The sequence below is a fragment of the Megascapheus bottae genome, chromosome 11, assembly GCF_031878675.1.
Source record: "Megascapheus bottae isolate mThoBot1 chromosome 11, mThoBot2.hap1, whole genome shotgun sequence".
NCBI lineage: Eukaryota > Metazoa > Chordata > Mammalia > Rodentia > Geomyidae > Megascapheus > Megascapheus bottae.
Genome location: NC_143519.1, coordinates 35,497,224 through 35,515,597, shown reverse-complemented (window position 1 = coordinate 35,515,597; position 18,374 = coordinate 35,497,224). Strand labels below are relative to the sequence as shown.

Here is an 18,374-nt window from a genome sequence, read left to right as displayed (position 1 = left end):
ACGTAACTAATTTCAAGATGCAGTAAACATGCTTATTAAAGCCTTGGTTTGGGGAAGTATTACAGAATAGACAGTTGCTAATGTTAATATCTGTGGTATGGTTGTTGATAATTTCTCTCTAGACTGGATATTTATTTCCCTTTGGATAAGTGGATGCATCCTCATCCTCATCATGACTGCTTTTCCCAAAGACCTAGGATTCATGTGGTTACTTCTTGTTACTTCCATCTCATTTAAATTAAAATAACTCCTAATAGTATTTTCTTTTACAAACAGACTAAGTCTTATGTACCTGGGAAAATGTCAAGGGCAATATCTCTTAGGACTGACCCATCTCAGGAATTTTAAGATAAAAATTAAAATTGGTAGAGAAGGATTCATGATTCAGTTGGCCCTTTTTCCGCCTACCTGGTTTTTCTCTTTGTTAACTAAAAAATATTTTATTTTTCAAGCATTCCCGACTTTGCTTTCCTTTGCTATCCTCACCCTACACACCATCACAGCTAGACTTCAATCTGTTGATCTGCCTCCTCCAGGTGAGCAATTTCTTCATCTGCTAGCTTTCCTCTCTGTGGTCAGAATTGTACCTGTTACCTAATGGCACTCATGTGACTGTACATTCGTCATGCAGAAACTTTGTAGACTTGGTTTCTTTAAAGAAAGAGTAGTAAGTAATTTACTGTTACTTCTGCACCAGGGTTACTAGCATTTCAGAAAAGAAAATGTTGCATAGTAGTAAGGTTTGAGATAATAGTCCAACTATTGATTCAAATCAGATACTTTTTTGAGTTTATTATTCTTAAGTGCGTTTTAGTGGTTAAATTCCTAATTACTTCGAGTAAAATGAGTGTACGACTAATACTAATTTTCCCTTATAACTAGTATTGTAAATGCTAAGGAAGAAATTGATGGAATGGAAAATGGGCTGGCTGTTCAGGAAAGAGGAGGCTAAATGTTTTCTTAAGATGTGAAGTAGTGGGTATAAGTATCAAGTACTGTTCTAGCCTTCATGTTGCTAATGAACTCTGGGTTTCTAAATCCTTCTGTTCTGTTGGACAATGATAGATATATTAGATAAGTTTCTTTTCTGAAAATATGTTAAAATCTGCTTTATATGTTACTCTTTGAATTCTTTATATATGAACTTGACAGAGTTCTAGAGGCATGGCAGAAACAAATTTATATAACGTATAACAACTAATGAAACTCAATATTAAAATCCCCTAAACTAGATAACTGCCTAATGTATTCTAATCTCCAAGTATGCTCTGGAATTGATGTAGATAATTTGGTAAAGCTTATTAACATTGGAAATAAGTGGGTGGATTAATTGGAAAGCAGAAAGGATGTTTCTATCACAGGTAAATTTTATCTCACTGTATTATATTTGTCTATCTCAGGATTTATATGTCTGACTCTCTGAATCACTTGAATATATTTAATTGCTTTCTGAGTGCTTTGATCTTTACATAGGAAAGCTCAAGATGTGGGAGAAAATGCTTATATTGGATTGTTTCTGTGTTGAAAACATCCCTACCTATTCTAGCAATCTATGATTCACTATTATATTTATTTGTCTTGCTTTACTCATGCCACAGAGAGAAGATGCTTTCATTCTTCTATGGAAACTAATGCAATTGGAAACAAAATACAAGCAAAAATTTTAGTGAGTTAGGATATACCTGTCTTTGTTTGTGAAGGTGAAATTTGAAAATGCAAGTTGTGAATATTCATACATATATACATATATATGTACATGTACACAAAGTAGCTATGATTTCATATTGATTATAAACCATTGATGAGTTTTAGCATTTCAAAAATTTTTGGAGTCAATCTCTCATAAATATCAGCCAAAACTGCACAACTTTCGTGTTCCATTGTCAATAAGTAGATGAATAAGTTGTACATGTTAAAATGCTTAATAAATATATAAATTCATTTGTTTTAGAAAGTTTATGCAAACCTGTTTGCAGATACATTTGTTTATAATAATGAAATAATACTACATAAGAAGAATAGATGTTTCTAATTACCAAGTACTTCTAATATTTCTTTTCTATTTTTCAGTACTACACATAGCTAGATGTAATATCTTTGTAATCACACACACACACACACACACACACATATATATAATTTTTTGCCAGTCCTGGAAGTTGACTTTGAGCAATGTCCTTGAGCTTTTCTCAAGGGTAGCACTCTACCTCTTGAGCCACAGCCCCACTTCTGACTTTTCTATATATATGGTACTGAGTAATCAAACCCTGGTCTTCGTGCATGCTAGGCAAGCACTCCACCACTAGGCCAAACACCAGCCCCAGTCATGTATTTTTTTATCAGCTGAATAAATGAACATTAAATACTTCACTAGAAGCATTCCAAATCAAGTAGTTAAATTATATTCTATTTCCAGGTGAATCTTGGATTCTAATACTAAGCAATTTTAGATTAAGAAATACAGTCATCTAAGAAGTAGCACTGTGGTGCTCAAGTGGTAGAGCGCTAATATCAAGCTACAAAGAAATACAGTCATCTAGAACTGATAAGTCACATGCAAGCTTTATGGTGAATTGGCATTCATATTGAAGTTGTTGTCTCTGTGTATAAGAGATTGTGATTGCAATTTTATGTCCAGTAGCTTTCCACATTCTCTGATTGATGTATTTAGTTATATTTCTCAAGGAATTTTAGAGTTAATAAGGTTTCTTCCTAAGCATACTTAAAGAGATTTGCTTAAAGCAAGTGCATAATTTTGAATTGTTACAATTTGTCATTGTTTCTGTGCCTGAAGAGTTTATGTGAGAAGTTTTGTAGAATTCTTTGAACACCAAACTGAGTAGTTGATGTTGCATTTTTTTCTCTAAGAACCATGGAGGTTCTAAAAACCAGCTTCTTAAAAATAGTTTTCAAGAAGTTTGCTATAGCAACCAATCACTTTTTCCTATAGTTAACAGGAATGCTCAAATACAGCATACCTCAGTGAGCAAAGATTATCTTAATGATTTTTCCCTGGGATATTAATATGAATTAGTTTAAAGTAGATTTAGAATACAAGTCTAAAAATAAAATAAGTTCTCTGATATTTGTGTTTCTTTCTGTTTCTGCTCTTCTCAGAGATGAGTATATTTTACTTTTATCACCTATGCTTTGTTCTGAATATTGCTGATTATCAATTTACTCACTGAAAAATTCTCTAAGATAAGAAAATGACTTAAACCTCATCATAGACTCTGTTTGGTATCTGAATATTCATTCCATGAGGAATGCTCATATCCTTTAAGCACATATTTTTATCTTTACTGTGATTTACATATAGCCATCTTCGGTAGCTATGGATCCTTGATTTGATTCCACAATGGGATAATCGAGAGAGCACACATCTTCTGTCTTTCTATGTGAATTTCCATATCTCTTTCCTAAATTCTTTATTGCTTCAGTGTGTTTTAGTGATTGCAAAATGTTAAAGCTGTTACTAGAAAAATGTCTTGTCATTGCCAGTAAACCCATTATGAGAAACATTTCAGTATATTTACTCTAGAATATGGGTATTGAATATATTGATTTTGCTTAAATTTTCATGCTAGGATTGACCCAATCACACAACAGAAGAAATCAGCTTCCAATTATTTCATCCTCCATTTGCAGGTCCTGGCAATGGAATGATTTTAAGGGAGTAATTCCGCAGTATTTTTTATAAAATGTAAAGTATCTTCCCTTTCTTATCCTTTATTTATATGTCACTGGTTAATATAATAATATACTAAATTACATTAGGGTCAGTTGGTTGGAGGAAAGAGTCTGCTTGTAGAGTGATGAAGTTCATATTATTAAGATTTGAACTTCTTGTCCTTTATCTGGAGCATACCTTTGAATACTGTTTTAATATTATATCAGAAAAAAATTTCTTTCCTAGGAGGTTCCTTTCAGTAAAAAGAGTGAAGTAACATATTTATTGTCTTTTGTGTGGGGGGGGATTGGTTTGTGGGAGTGTGCATTCACACAAGCAGTTGTGCATGTGTAAACATGCATGAAAGAATATGCAGCTCTATATTTTAGCATTTCATAATATAAGAGACATTCACTGGTATAATTTCATACATATTTCTCCCTTTTTAAACATTTAAAAATTGCATCTTTTTCCTTAAAGGAATATTACACCTTGAAAAACACTAGAGAATCTATCTTCACTGGGAACCACATCCGTCTTCATAGTTTACCTAATTCTAGATGACAGCAGAAACCTTAGTTTTCATCTTTGGAGTGGAATTCCTTGAGTTTAGTGATTGGTGTTTGGACCCTAGGATATCACTGTAATATTACAGTACTGACATCTTTGAAATCCATCCTCCGGGACTCCCATATCCTATTGACAGACTTTTATTAGTTATTAATAAGCAGAAAAAAATTAGCTATTTGTGCATAAATCCTGTTTTTGCAGGAGGCTAAAAATCAATCCAATTTTGATTAATCTAGAAAACTTAAAGAAAGAAGTGCTGGAAATAAAATGAACTGCAGGATTGAAGTTGGTAAATATATATACCTCCCCAAGGAAATCAGATAGCAAGCATGAGCAAAAAAGCACTAAAAGCACTGTCATGCTTGAGTTTTACGAAGAGTTTGGCTTAATCAGCACATTGTTTTGTCCTTCCTTACAGGATTATCATTTTGCTAAAAGAATGACTTGAATCTTAAATAAGTTCAGTCTTCTCCAAAAACGGTGACATTAAGCCAGGTGCAGTGGCTCACGCCTATAATCCTAGTTACTCAAGAGGAGAGTCCTTAGTTCAAAGGCAGCCCAGGCACTAAAGAACGTGAGACTCTTATCTCCAATTAACCACTAGAAAACAGGAAGTGGGGCTGAGGCTCTAGGGATAGGGCAGTAGCCTTGAGCTGAAGAGATCAGAGACAGTGCTCCAGAGTTCAAGCCCCATGACTGCCCCCATAAAAAAATGGTGTCATTATTAGAGATGGAGTTAGCTCGCAGAGGCAATAGTGGTATAAGAAAAAAACATACTCTCTAAAAATGAAGAATAGTAGCATATTTGCAGTCTTTGGTCTGAAATTCACAAAATTATTTAAGTTGCTAGAATTTAAATTTGTCCTTGTGAACTGAACAGCTTTTTACTAACTATTGCCTACAGAACATAAGTTTCTCACTGCATATAAATCAAGTTCTTTCAAAAGATGAGTTAACTCCTTCAAGACTCAAAAATCATAAACACTTTTTAAATAAGTTATGATAGCTCTCAGATAAAGTATAAAGTATAAAGGCATTTAACACTAAACAAAGATGATGGATTATTTTAGATTTCACACAGTATAAGGAAAAAGCGAAAAGAAAACTGCGAAACAAGAAAGAAACCTATGGATGATTAGGTATAGGTTAGGATACTTACTGCTTTCCTTAAATTAAAATCATGAATAGTTAATTACTTATATAGAGGCATTGACTTCAGAAATAGTGTCTGTGTTAAATAATTTTCTAAGCAAAAAGTTTGAGTGGAATATATGTCAGAGAAGATTGGTTTGTCTTATCATGGAAAATGATATTCTCTGTGTTATTATATAGACATGGCATTTATTAGACAGATCTTATATTACATTAAATAATACACATGTCACAACAATACAAAGCTATTATGCATAATATCTTACAGGTCCCAGGGTCCTTCTGAAAAATGACATTGCAGGCTCACAAATGCATGATTTATCAGTAAATAATCTCCTAGAAATGGTTGTTCATGTTTTAGAATACCAATAATATCTAATGTTTTGTTATATTTTCCATTACAACATTTAAGGCATTTTTCTCATTTAGAAAATTATGTCTTTTGAAAGGATGTTTCATCAGAAAGAATCTTGACTCTTAAAGGGCATAAGTTTTAATGGGACAAATAGATAGAAAAATAATAAAAGGTATTACAATTCATTTGGAAAATGATAACCTTTTAAAATCTGATACAAAATACTCATTTTGGAAAAAAAGTTAATTATTTTTCTTGATATAAAGCATGAAAGGTATCTAAGATCAAAATCTAGATTTAAATTGTTTTGTTCTTTTTTTTTTTTTTCAGTCATGAGGCTTGAACTCTGGACCTGAACATTTTCTCTGAGCTCTTCAGGTTTTCTGATGATTAATTGGAGATAAGAGTCTCACAGGCATTATTGAGAAGCCTGGCTTTAAACCGTGATCCTCAGATCTCAGCCTCCTGAGTAACTAGGATTACAGACACTCCACCTGAGCCCCAGCTAAAAGTTTTTTCTTTGTTTTTGATGACTTACTATTTCTTTCCTAAGTGCATAAGGACCTCTTTTCTTCAATAGTTTTTATCTTCCAAAAGAAGCCTTTAATCTTCTAGGCATGTGATCATATCTGATTATTCTGATTGATTAAAAATAACAGAAGAGGCCGGGAGTTTGTCCTAGTGGTAGAGTGCTTGCCTAGCATTCACAAAGACCCATGTTCGATTCCTCGGTACCACATATATAGAAAAAAAGAAAAAAAAAGCTGGAAGTGGTGCTGAGGCTCAAGTGGTAGAGCTCTAGCCTTGAGAAAGTCCAAGGACAGGGCTCAGGCCCCGAGCTCAAGCCCAGGACTGGCAAAAAAAAAAAAAAAAAAAAAAAAAAAAAAGAATAACAGGATAGGAAAGAGAAAACTGAATTAGATACAGGATGAAGTACTTTTCTCTAATGCACAATTATACAGTGCAAGATTGTACTTGTAGTTCTGATATAAGTTGAAAGTAGTAGAATATGGTGACTTTTTAAAATTTAGTATGAGAGGAGCTGGATAAGGCACAAAAACTTGGGAGAAGAATGAGTAATTCTGTTCATACCTTTTAGATTAGAGAATAATGTCAGATTTCATTGTAGCTGTGAAGATATCAACGTTTTAGACGTGTTTCCACAAATGATCTGAATGCAGCTATCCTTACGCCATCACAATCTTGTAGGGTTATAAATGTTATCCAATATTTATCCAACTGAAGCACTCAAATAATTCAAAATTTATGAGTTGTACAGTCACCTGCTCAAAACCCTTGTGCTACATTGCCAGTTGAATTTGGGCTTTTATTTATAACTTTTCTATTTACAGTGTTGCTCAGTGATAGAGTATATGTCTTGTACTTTTGAGGCCTTGGGTTCAATCCCTCATGCTGAAAACCAAACAAGAAACAGCTTTTCTCATCCTTCACATGTCAGCTAATTTCACCTATATTGTCAGGTTTTTTTTTTGGGGGGGGAAGCATTGTACCATAAATGATTGGATGTATAAAACTAATCTCTTTGACGTACACATTATTCTGTAGTGGTTGTTTCTCTTTCTAATATCTTTATGTGCAGTGAATTCCCTATTTCTTTACCTTTCTCTTTTTTTTAACCAGTCCTGGGACTTGAACTCAGGGGCTTGAGCACTGTACTTGTGCCAGAGCACTACTTCTAGCTTTTTCTATTTATGTGGGACTGAGGATGTCAACTCCCTTCTTCCTGCATGCTAGGCAAGCACTCTACACTAGGCCAAACTCCTAGCCTGAATTCCATATTTCTGTTCCATTGAAATTTGGTCATCCTTTGAATAAGATTCCAAGCATCATCTCTTATAGGACATCTTTCACAACATCACAATTTCTCAGGATAGCTGTAGGTTGACATTCCTAGGACATAGTTCAAAGATGACATTGCTCAAGAATCACTCCCTCTCTGCTAGTTTCAAATCTAGTTTCTAGTTTCCACACAAAACTTAAGCTATTTTTCAAAAACTATACTTTTGGAAGATGAAGTATTGAAAGGGGAGTTTATTTACCATCAACCTCTTCTAAAAAAATGTGTGTTCCACAACTTCCTACTGATGATATCTCTGCTGAAGACTTACAGTACCTAGATACAAATGAGATGTTTAGGCTTTCTTACCTTATGAATTATTGAGTGCAACTTCTCCAAAGTAACTGCGGAGCTACACACATTTAATACACCCACAGAATTCACTGTGTTGGCATAGTTGAGGTGTATGTGTTTATTTGTTTGTTTGTTTTATTGGAGAGGAATGTTTTTCAATTAAAAAATAGCACATTCTGTTCTTCTAGCACAGTACTGACTGAAAGCCATTTCTCTTCAGTGTATATGTTAGGAAAGACATGGAAAGGCACTTTCTGTGCCTTCACTTACAAACATTTGCTAAGGTGATGATGGGACTGGAGGAAGAGGCAGAGCTAAAATTTAAAAATGAATCTCTGAACATTGGGGCCACAGGACACATATCTGTTTCCTATCTTCATTTCATATTTTACATTCTTATTGTTGTCTGTACCTTGTGCTTTCTGCTTTACATCTGTTCCAGATCATAAATTTTATTTCAACTTGTGTTTTTTCCATCTCATAGGACTATTTATGGTGCGATGTAGACCCTCCCCAAAATGACATTCTGATAGGCATTTTATTTATCTATTTATTTATTATTGATTCATTCATTCATTTGGGTGTTTTTTTTTTTTGCCAGTCCTGGGTTTTGAACTCAGAGCTTGGGTACTGTCCTTGGGCTTTCTCAAGGCTAGTGTTCTACCACTTGAGCTACAATGCCATTTCTGGCTTTTTCTGTGTGTGTGTGTGTGTGTGTGTGTGTGTGTGTGTGTGTGTGTCACCAAGGAATCTAACCCAGGGCTTTGTGCATGCTAGACAAGCACTGTACCACTAGGCCACTCTCCCAGCCCCTGATAGGCATTTTAATACCACCCAAAGGTCACCTTTAAAACCATTCCTGAAGATGTACAGATGTGTTGAGTAGTAAGTGCAAATGCTTCTCCAAAGTGAAAAGTAACTCCACATACCCAGCTGGAAATCTGGATTCACTCCAACATGATATTGTATAGGCCAGTAGTTTCTTGTATCTGAATTCTTTTGTGGCAATACATTACAAAGCATTATGTGATGCAGGTGCATGCTTGAGGACTGGAATTTTATTGCTGCCATGGTTTGAGTATTTGATGGCATTATAATAACTTCCCCTTTAAAATATGCTTTCTGCCTATCAAAAGAAGGTAGAGTAATATTTCACAACTAAAGTAAAAGCCATGCATGCACCTAAAGTATGTATTTTTTCATCGTATCTCTACTATATGAAGTCTGCCTTTAAACTTTTGTTCTATATGGCAAAATGTTTCCACTTCTCAGGGACCTCTTCCTTATATCACTGGTTTATGTGCAAGCATCCTCATGAAGTGAGTGTGTTGTAACATAGTATAATCCCCTACTTTGTAAACGGAAGGGATAGAAAACAACATCTCATATCTATGTATGTGTTTATTTTTCTGATACTCAATAAGTAGAACAACGTAGGTCCTACCGCAGTAATAAAAAGTACAAGACATGTAATATGACAGCACTTAGCTGGGCAAAGGACTGATTTTCCCATGTTACCTTTCCCCTTCTCATTTTTGTTCTTCCCTGAAAAACTGACAAAGTCTATTAAAGGTAATACCAAGATGAAGTCAGATAGTCACGTGGACATTCTGAGAATTTAAAAAAAAGCTTGTATTTGATAAAATAGTGCTATGAGAATTTTTTTAAAATTGGGACATAAGAGATTTAGTTTGGGGACCAAACTTTGCTATGCTGCTCTGTCCTTAAAAATAGTGAAAGTAAACTGGATACTCTCCTTATAGACAGACTGAGTGAAGCCAGAGTTGTATTTCTTTTTGAAACATACTAGTAAATGGGGCACAGAAGTCACAACTGGAAATCATTTGTATGAATATAAATTGTCTAGGTCTTAGTTATGTGGAATGACTCACAGTAACACCACAGCAAGTGTCAGGGCTTTATAGGATAGCAAAGGGAAGTAAGTGAATAATAATCAACATAGCCCAGAAAAGAAAGAGCAGTTTATGTTAGAGAAGTGTCAGTTCACAGGATGTGGCAAATGATGCCAACTTAGTGAAGGAAAAAAAACTACTTTATTAGCAGTTGTTCTGGACTGGATTCTGACATGATTTCTATTTTAGCATTGATATTTTCCATTTTCCTCTGTCCTATTAGAATGCTTTTGAATTAATTGCAATTGTTTAGTTTCACAGAGAAATATGTGAATGCATGAGTGTGTGTGTGTGTGTGTGTGTGTGCATGTGCTAAAGTAAAAGTAAAATCAAGCTATTGTTGCACCACTAAAACCTTTTAATAGGAAACTGCTGCCAATGTACTACTAGTCAATTGTCTCAGCTTCTCAACGTTTTTGGGGTACATAGAGAAGCAGTGTTAGTCACCCTACTTTATATTTTGTCGAATTAATCTATAGAACATTGTCAGACATGGATAGAGATGGGTGCCTATTCTACTTTTATAAGCAACTAATTAGGTGTTATGAAAGCTTAGGTTGATGAAAGGAAGGTAAATTAAAAATATAAAAAAAAAAGAATGAGAACAAAAAAAGTGGGTTTCCATTTATGGAACTATATACTTGGAAACATTTCTAATTTTAAGATGCTGTTAGAAAGAGTGCCAACCACCCACAGAAGCTGTTTGCAAAACAGAAACAAAACCATTTTGTTGGTAGTCATAAAGCACAGAAGATTCCTAAGTATCTGTTTCTGTGGTCACCTCACTTTACAACATCCTTACTGATGGATGCCCTGATGTATCACAGATGTCATTAAAAAAAGGAAAGAAAGAAAAGAAAAGAAAAGAAAATAGTCAGAAGCAGAAACCAGAAGCACATATGCAACTCAAATGCTGGAAAAGTTCTCAGATGGATAAATATGGGAACTCTGAGGTGACAGGTAATTTTGTAATGAAGGACAGGAAATCCTTCTGTTTTGTAACAATTCCCTATGTGGTGACAATTGAGTTGCCATGTAATTTTTTTTTCTCCTTATGACTGTTGTATAGTACTTTGAGGTCAAGGAAAATAAGTTTAAGCTTCCAATTTGTGATGTTCTTGGCCAAGAGCAACACAGTAGAATAAAGACTTAGATTCACTAGGAAGTTAGAATGGGTTTTGGCTGATCTTTTGCTATTCTTTTCATACCACGGAAATTATAGCACATAGGTTATTTCACTCAGGGTTTCCAAAATCTTCATTTTGGGCAGTGGTTTACTAATCTTTGTTGAGCATTTTATTTCAAAACCATCTTCAGGGCTGAAAATTCAGCCTAGTGATAGAGTGCTTGCCTAGCATTCAGGAAGACTTGGGTTCAAGTCCTTGGAATCACATACAATAGAAAAGGTACAAAGCAGTGCTATAGCTCAAGTGGTAGAGCCCTAGTTTTGAGAAAACCCAAGGACAGTACTCAGGTCCTCAGTTCAAGCCCTGGGACTGGCAAAAAAATGAAAAAAGCATCTTCACTCTTAATTGCGGTCCTTATTAGCTCCTTTCACAGAGCCTGTAGCCTATGCACCTAATAATATTAATAGTAGAAAATTTGGTTGAATTTTTTGTTAGATTTGTTTTTTGTTAGCTATGTTAGTTTTGTTTTACTGGTAATACTAGAGTTTAAACTTGGTTGGTGTTTTACCACTAAAACCATGCTCCCAGCCATTTCTTGCTAGTTATTTGGGAGATCGGAGTTTGAGTAAATCTTTTTGCCACAGCTAGCCACTAACCATGACCATCCAGACTTCAGGTTTCTGAGAAGTTAGGATTAAAAGTGTGAGCTACCAACACCTCGTTGCTTTAATTATATGATATTCTGAATTCAAAAGTGATTTTAAAAATGAGCTGATCAAATTTGACATCCATTTTTAGAGAGATGGTCTCCCTATATTGTCTAGACAAAGCACTGAATTCACATTTTTTCCCCCTCAGTATAGAATGCTGATATCACAGACATATGTCACATGCCTGTTTTATTGATTTTTTTAATTCAAAAGTTCTATAAACAGACATATCTATTTATGTAATAATTTCACTAAATTAACAAATATATAAAATCTATTTTCCTAATACAATAACAAATATTATCTTGTGTTATCTCTTACATAGAAATAGAATACTTTCCTATTCACTTGTAATTTCTTATAAAAATTTCTCATGTTAATGTTCAAGTATTCTTGGTTATAAAAGTGTATTCTTGGTTTAAAAAGTGTAGACTATGTCTAGACAAAACTTAAATTTATTACATCATACAAATAAAGATCTACACATGGGCAGAGATTCAGTTGAAAAGCAAAACTTACAATCATTCTGTAGTTACTTGAATTATGCCTTTCGCAAAATGATTACATAAATTAAGGTTCAAAATTGAACTAAGATGACTGCAAATACATCCCTTTCAGAGCATGTGATAGTACGACAATAGGACTGTAGAAAATGATTTTTTATTTTTATTTATTTATGTATTTTTGAAGACAGGAATTCTCTACCTAGCCTAGTCTGGCCTTGTAATTTTGGTCTTCTTGTTTTACCTCCTGGGTTTCACTATTACAGGTGTGTAGCACCACCATGCTGAAAATGAATCGTAACACTGAAATTAGACCAAACCAGTGCCACGGGGCACTGAGTAGCCTTAGTTACTCAGGAGATTGAGATCTGAGGATGGCACTTCAAAGTCTTACTAAGAATATGCATGAAACTCTGAACTCCAATTTAACCATCAGAAAAGTAGAAGTAGAGCTGTGGCTCAAGTAGTAGAGCCTTGACTACAAAAGCTTATGGACAGCACACTAGGGACTGACTTAGGTCCCCAGGACTGGCAGGCACATACACTTGTGCATGGACACACGCGCACACACACACACACACACACACACACACATATGGAATACTGACTCATTACAATTACTTGATTATCTCATGTTATTCTGGGGAATTATATATTTAAGAGATTAGCTGTTTTTCTGTTTTGTTGTCAAGTGTTTAAATGGTTTTCTTACATGAATACTAAAACTTATTCAATTATTGGCAATCTATAATTTTTGTAGCTTTTGCAATTACACCTTTATTCTCAGATCTGTTCTCTTTGAATAGACATTCGAATATCTATCTTTATAGCAATAAGGTTTGAGAGAAAACATTGTTATTATTCAGTATTATTATCCTTTATTATATGTATTCAGTTTATTGGGAGGACTTAAAATAAGTATTTGCAATAAGGATTTACAATAAGGATTTCTAATAAGAGGTAGATATGGCCAAGGTCTTTCTAGTTTAATTGTCTTGTTTTCAATGACTGTATTTTTCCAGGGGTGGGGATTGGGGGGAGCTTTTCCTTCAGTCTCAATTCCTTTTTGGCTTCTCCTTGTATCTCTTTTCTGTTACTTAGTCTCTCTTTCTTTATTTTTCCTTTTTTTCTATATCTTTCTTCTCTCATTTTCTCTTATTTTTTCTTCCCAATTTGTTTCTGTGCCTAGCTAGTCACTGTAGATTAACTGTAGCTCCTTTTTACTTACTTATTTGCCTATTTATGTTCTTACAGAAATGATTCTTCTCTCATAAAATCCTACTTGACTCTGAGCAGTTACAGTTTGCTTTGTGCTCATAGTTTCTGCTGTTTATAAAAAAATGTCCATTCGATTCTATTCAATGTCTGTGAACTGCTGTCGTCAAAATTACAGTCTAATCACAAGTTGAACAGCTTGTAATATACCATAATCAATACTCAAAATTTGTTCCCCTGGATATGGCAAAAAAGAGTCAAGTAAAAAGCTACAGATTTTCAGCCCTAAAGTGCAAACAATCATTTCATGTTGGTGGTTTCAAATTCAAGGTCGATTTACATTTTCTTCCTCTGCATTAGTCTATCTCTTTCTCTTCCTCTCTTCTTAAATTCATATTGAACTCATTCAGCAGTTACTACCCAAACAGCCAAAATGGAAGGCCAGTCAATATCAGAATATAAAACTACACTGGCTTATTTCAGAGAGTGCATCAGTTATAAATGAGTTTATGAAAATACCTATGGCTCTAAAAGATACAAAAATACTAACTAATAAGCAGATTTTAAAGTTTTTTGTTGTGTTATTGAAGAACAAAAGTAGGTTTAATTTAGAGATATAATTGTCTTACATGCTCACTAACAGATATAAAGGCAATTGAAATGATTCTTATTTGTAATAGATAAAGAAGAGCAATAGTCGATACTGAATATTTCTAAAATCTTTCTGCTATTATTTTAAGTTAATATCAGCTATAATTTAAAATAAAAGAATGCTTTTCCGAAGGAAATATGTGTCAAGGTGGGTTAACAATTTTAGGGTCATGTCCCTCTAACAGCGTTTCTAGTCATGGTAGTGTATTTACTGATATAGAATTCAGCTTGAGAACTAGTTTCAGCAATTTTTTAAAATTTTAATGTAATTAATAGAAGGGTTCCATTATATTCACCAGATAGAAGGTGTATTACTTCACAAACATTGATACCCTTTCTCATGTTTCTGTCCCCATTTCTCTCTCCCCATCCCACCCCTCATCTTGCTTTGCCCCCTTCCCTATCCTATTTCAAATAACCAAATAAGCATATATAAAATATATCAGATAACAAGGTAAGATACTGTAACAATATGAGATAACCAAGGGACAGCAAAAGAGATGAGAAATAACATAATAGAGTAAGGAAAACAATCACTCATTATATGGCTTTTGTTTCTATATGCTGGAGGTCCTTTCATTTAGCATCATCCTTCATGGCCTTATAGTTTCAGCAATTTTGCTCAACAACAAATATTTTATTTTCTCCTAAAGGAAAACACTTCTTGAAAAGATTAAAAATTAAAATAGATATAATCTACTTTTTTATTTTTTCATATATTTTTTATTGTAATTAATAGAAGGGTTACATTATATTTGCCAGATAGAAGGTGCATTAATTCACATACATTGATACTCTTTCTCATGTCTTGGTCCTAGATATAATCTACTTTTATTTCAGCATTTCACAAGTACGAACGATGCTAGGAAATACCCCAGATTTTTTTTGTCCTATCAAGTCACTATTCTGATACTTGGTCATGCACTTGAGTCTTATAGAAAATTATTTCATTGCTCAGTCTTTTTGATATAAAATTGGCCGGGGAGGTGTTTGTCTGGTGAATTGTTTACAGGCTTCAAATACAAACCTAAAACTTTATATATAACTTGGAAAAGTAGAAATTGTGAAATTTTAAGAGTGCTATGGAAATGTATTATTTTCTCTTCAAGGTATCTTTGATGCAGGCTTTCTTTCCTAGTATGAACAGGGCATTATATATTTGTAGGGATCATCTAGCATCAAGTAAAATAAAATCCCAGGAGATCTTAAGTGTTCAGAGAATTCTTATTCCCATCACATGGAGGTAAATTGTAAATATCCTCTCCTGAAAGTAAAAATGGATCATTAAACATAATGGAAAGCACCATTTGTAGAGGAAAGGGAGCAGTAGGAAAATGTCATTCAAAGTCATAGTTAAAGATATGGAGGTCAGTGGAAGTACACCCCACTTGTCATAATGAAGGAATTTCTTTTATCTTTCCTGGATCAGCATCTTTAAAATAGGAATCATTAAAGTTTGCCTTAAATAGGGGCTTCATATTTCTATCAGCAAAAGAATAAAACATTCTCCTAGAAAGCATTACTTAAACAGTAAGTCATCAATTAACATTTATCCTGTACATTACTTGCTAAGTAAATCCATTTTCACCTACTTCTGACCAAAACCAAACAAACCAACCCAAAAAGCAGAAGTGAAGAAAACTGATTACTTGATCCATAAGCATATTTAGTGAAATGCACACTTTCTTACAAGCTTATTCATAAAGCACATGATAGAAAATTCCAGTTGCCATTCTCAGAAATTTGTGAAAGCAAATTTTTCATTTCATGATGGTCACCAAGACAAAAATTACAGGTAAAATAAGGATAAAACACCTCTCTTAAAGCAGATTAGCACTTGATATGGAAGTTTGCACTCCTCTTTTTGCCCTGTTACTTAATTTGAAAAATTAATCCTGTTAATCCTTTTTGAAGTTCACTGTTTGTAGGATGGGGTTACTCAGAACAAAGACTGATGGCCCCAGGAGATTGGATTACAGTGCTGCTGTATGCTCTGGAGCCTGATTCTCCAATGGCCGCTTTTTTTTTTTTTTTTTTTTTTTTTTTACTTTTTTCCAGGCTCTGGGAATTCTTTAATATCCAGAGAATAGCCATAAATAAAACCATTGTCTCAACCAGCAAGTTTATGCAACCATCCTGAAATGTTTTAATTATTGTTTTCTTTTCCTTTTTAATTAAGAGACCAGAGGTCAAGCAAAGCCCACAGAGAGCTGAGTAGTGCTGTAGTAGAACTGGAAAGGAAACCCTAATGATGGGATTTGCTGTGTTCTCTTCTTGTTTCTTGCAGAAGCGGAAGAGTGCGTTAATTGCACGGATGAATGCCGAGTGCTTGGTCATTCTGACAGGTGTTGGATGCCACAGTTCCCCGCAGCCAATCAAGCCGAAAACGCAGATTACCGCACAAATCTCTTTGTACCCACAGTGGAAGCTAATGTGGAGACTGAGACTTACGAAACTGTGAATCCCACTGGGAAAAAGACTTTTTGTACATTTGGAAAGGACAAGCGAGAGCACACTATTCTCATTGCCAATGTCAAACCTTACTTAAAAGCCAAACGTGCCCTGAGCCCTCTCCTCCAAGAGGTGCCCTCAGCATCCAGCAGTCCAACCAAGGCCTGCGTCGAGCCTTGCACCTCCACGAAAGGCTCCCTGGATGGTTGTGAAGCCAAACCGGGAGCCCTGGCCGAAGCAAACAGTCAGTACTTACCCACTGACAGTCAATACCTGTCCCCCAGTAAGCAACCGAGAGACCCTCCCTTCCTGGCTTCTGACCAGATGGCAAGAGTGTTCGCAGATGTGCATTCCAGAGCCAGCCGGGATTCGGGAGAGATGGGTCCGGTCCTGGAGCAACCTGATCATCCCAACCGGGATCTGAGCAGAGAGTCGGTGGACGCAGAGGAAGTTGTGAGAGAAATCGATAAGCTTTTGCAGGACTGCCGAGGGAATGACCCCGTGGCTGTGAGAAAATGAAGCAAGCAGAGCAAGCGAGCAAGCAAGCAAGCATTGGCAATTCCTCGCCTCTTCTGTTGATTTTAAAAAAATAAGAAAGATGGTTCCTGGTGACAACCCTTTTCCTAAAGGATGCAGGAAGACCAATGCTGCTTCTGGCTTTTGGTGACCATCTCAGGTGGCCACAAGTATGTTATTTTCACTGCTGTTTCTTTTTCAGAAATTACAATGGTTTCATTTCCACCAAACTTACACGTAGGACACGATTAATGATGTTCCAGGAGAGAAAGAGGAGAGAGAAAGAAAGAGAGAGAGAGAGAGAGAGAGAGAAGAAAATGGAGAGGAAAGAAAGAGGAGGATGAGAAGACGCGTTAAACCTTTTGACAATCTGTTAGGAAGGTATGCAGTGGTGCGAATTGAAGTATTCCTCATGACTCTAAGACAGTCCTCTGCGATTTATGCTGACTTCTCTGTTTACCTATAAATCCCATTCAAAAAACATAACAGAAAACAAACAAACAAAATAGCAGGGTCATAATTTTGTGATCTGTGATGGATTTCTAGCAGTCATCACAGGCTTCTACTGAAAGTCCCGAAAAGACCTTGCAGTCGTCCAAGCTGCACCAAACATTAATACATAGTTGTGGTAAACATTTCTGTATAAAGTTACCTGCCACACATATAAACACAAGGAGCATTCCATATCATTAGTCAAAAACAAAATAAAACAAAAACACAGGAAAAAAACCCCACAGAAACTTCCGTGGTCATTTGTAAGACACCTCATGTCGTATAAAAGTTAAATGTAAAAAGAGATATAGTCCATTTTGTCCTGCACACATGTAGACTAATTCACTTCATTAAAGAGAAGAAACAAATTTTAGGACAAGGTAAAATAAAATAAAGGAGAAAATTAAAAATGCCTATTGAGTATTTTAGTGTCCAACAAAGATATAAACCTTGATAGGTTTGTTTTCAATTTCACATGGAAAACGAAAATCTTGAAAAAAAATTTACCTTTGAGTGGTAATATTCAGAAAGAATCAGTGTGATGATTGTACTTTATTCATTTGTGGACACTAAAAGAGCTCAGGAAAGTGAAAATGTCTTAGACATACACAAATCATACAACCATTTAAATGTGCAAATGTAAGAAGATTCAATGTGTTTACATCAAATGACATATTTTTATTGATTTATTGCAGATTCCGTGCATACGAGCCAAATTGTTGAGTGTATAAGAACTATATTGTGTATTTTATTAAATTAATATATAGTTGTGTTGCAAAAATATTTGGGCTTATATTGTAAATGGCAAGTGTTGCCTCGGTAGCTGTCGAACTCTATGAGTTTTGTTTTTCCCTGCTTCCCTGTCCCCACGGAGTGCGGGAAGCAGTGCCTCAGAGC

General features: G+C 34.9%; 1 protein-coding gene across 1 annotated transcript in view; it reads left to right on the top strand.

Moving 5' to 3' along the window:
- Pcdh17 (protocadherin 17) overlaps window positions 1-17,281 on the top strand; it is a 92,774-nt gene extending 75,493 nt beyond the window's left edge. Inside the window, exons 4-5 of the mRNA XM_090342067.1 lie at window positions 453-536; window positions 16,306-17,281. Of these exons, the coding sequence (XP_090198193.1) occupies window positions 453-536; window positions 16,306-16,988 (767 nt within the window). The 3' untranslated portion in view covers window positions 16,989-17,281. The remainder of the gene's footprint in view (window positions 1-452; window positions 537-16,305) is intronic.
- Window positions 17,282-18,374: the final 1,093 nt, after the last annotated feature.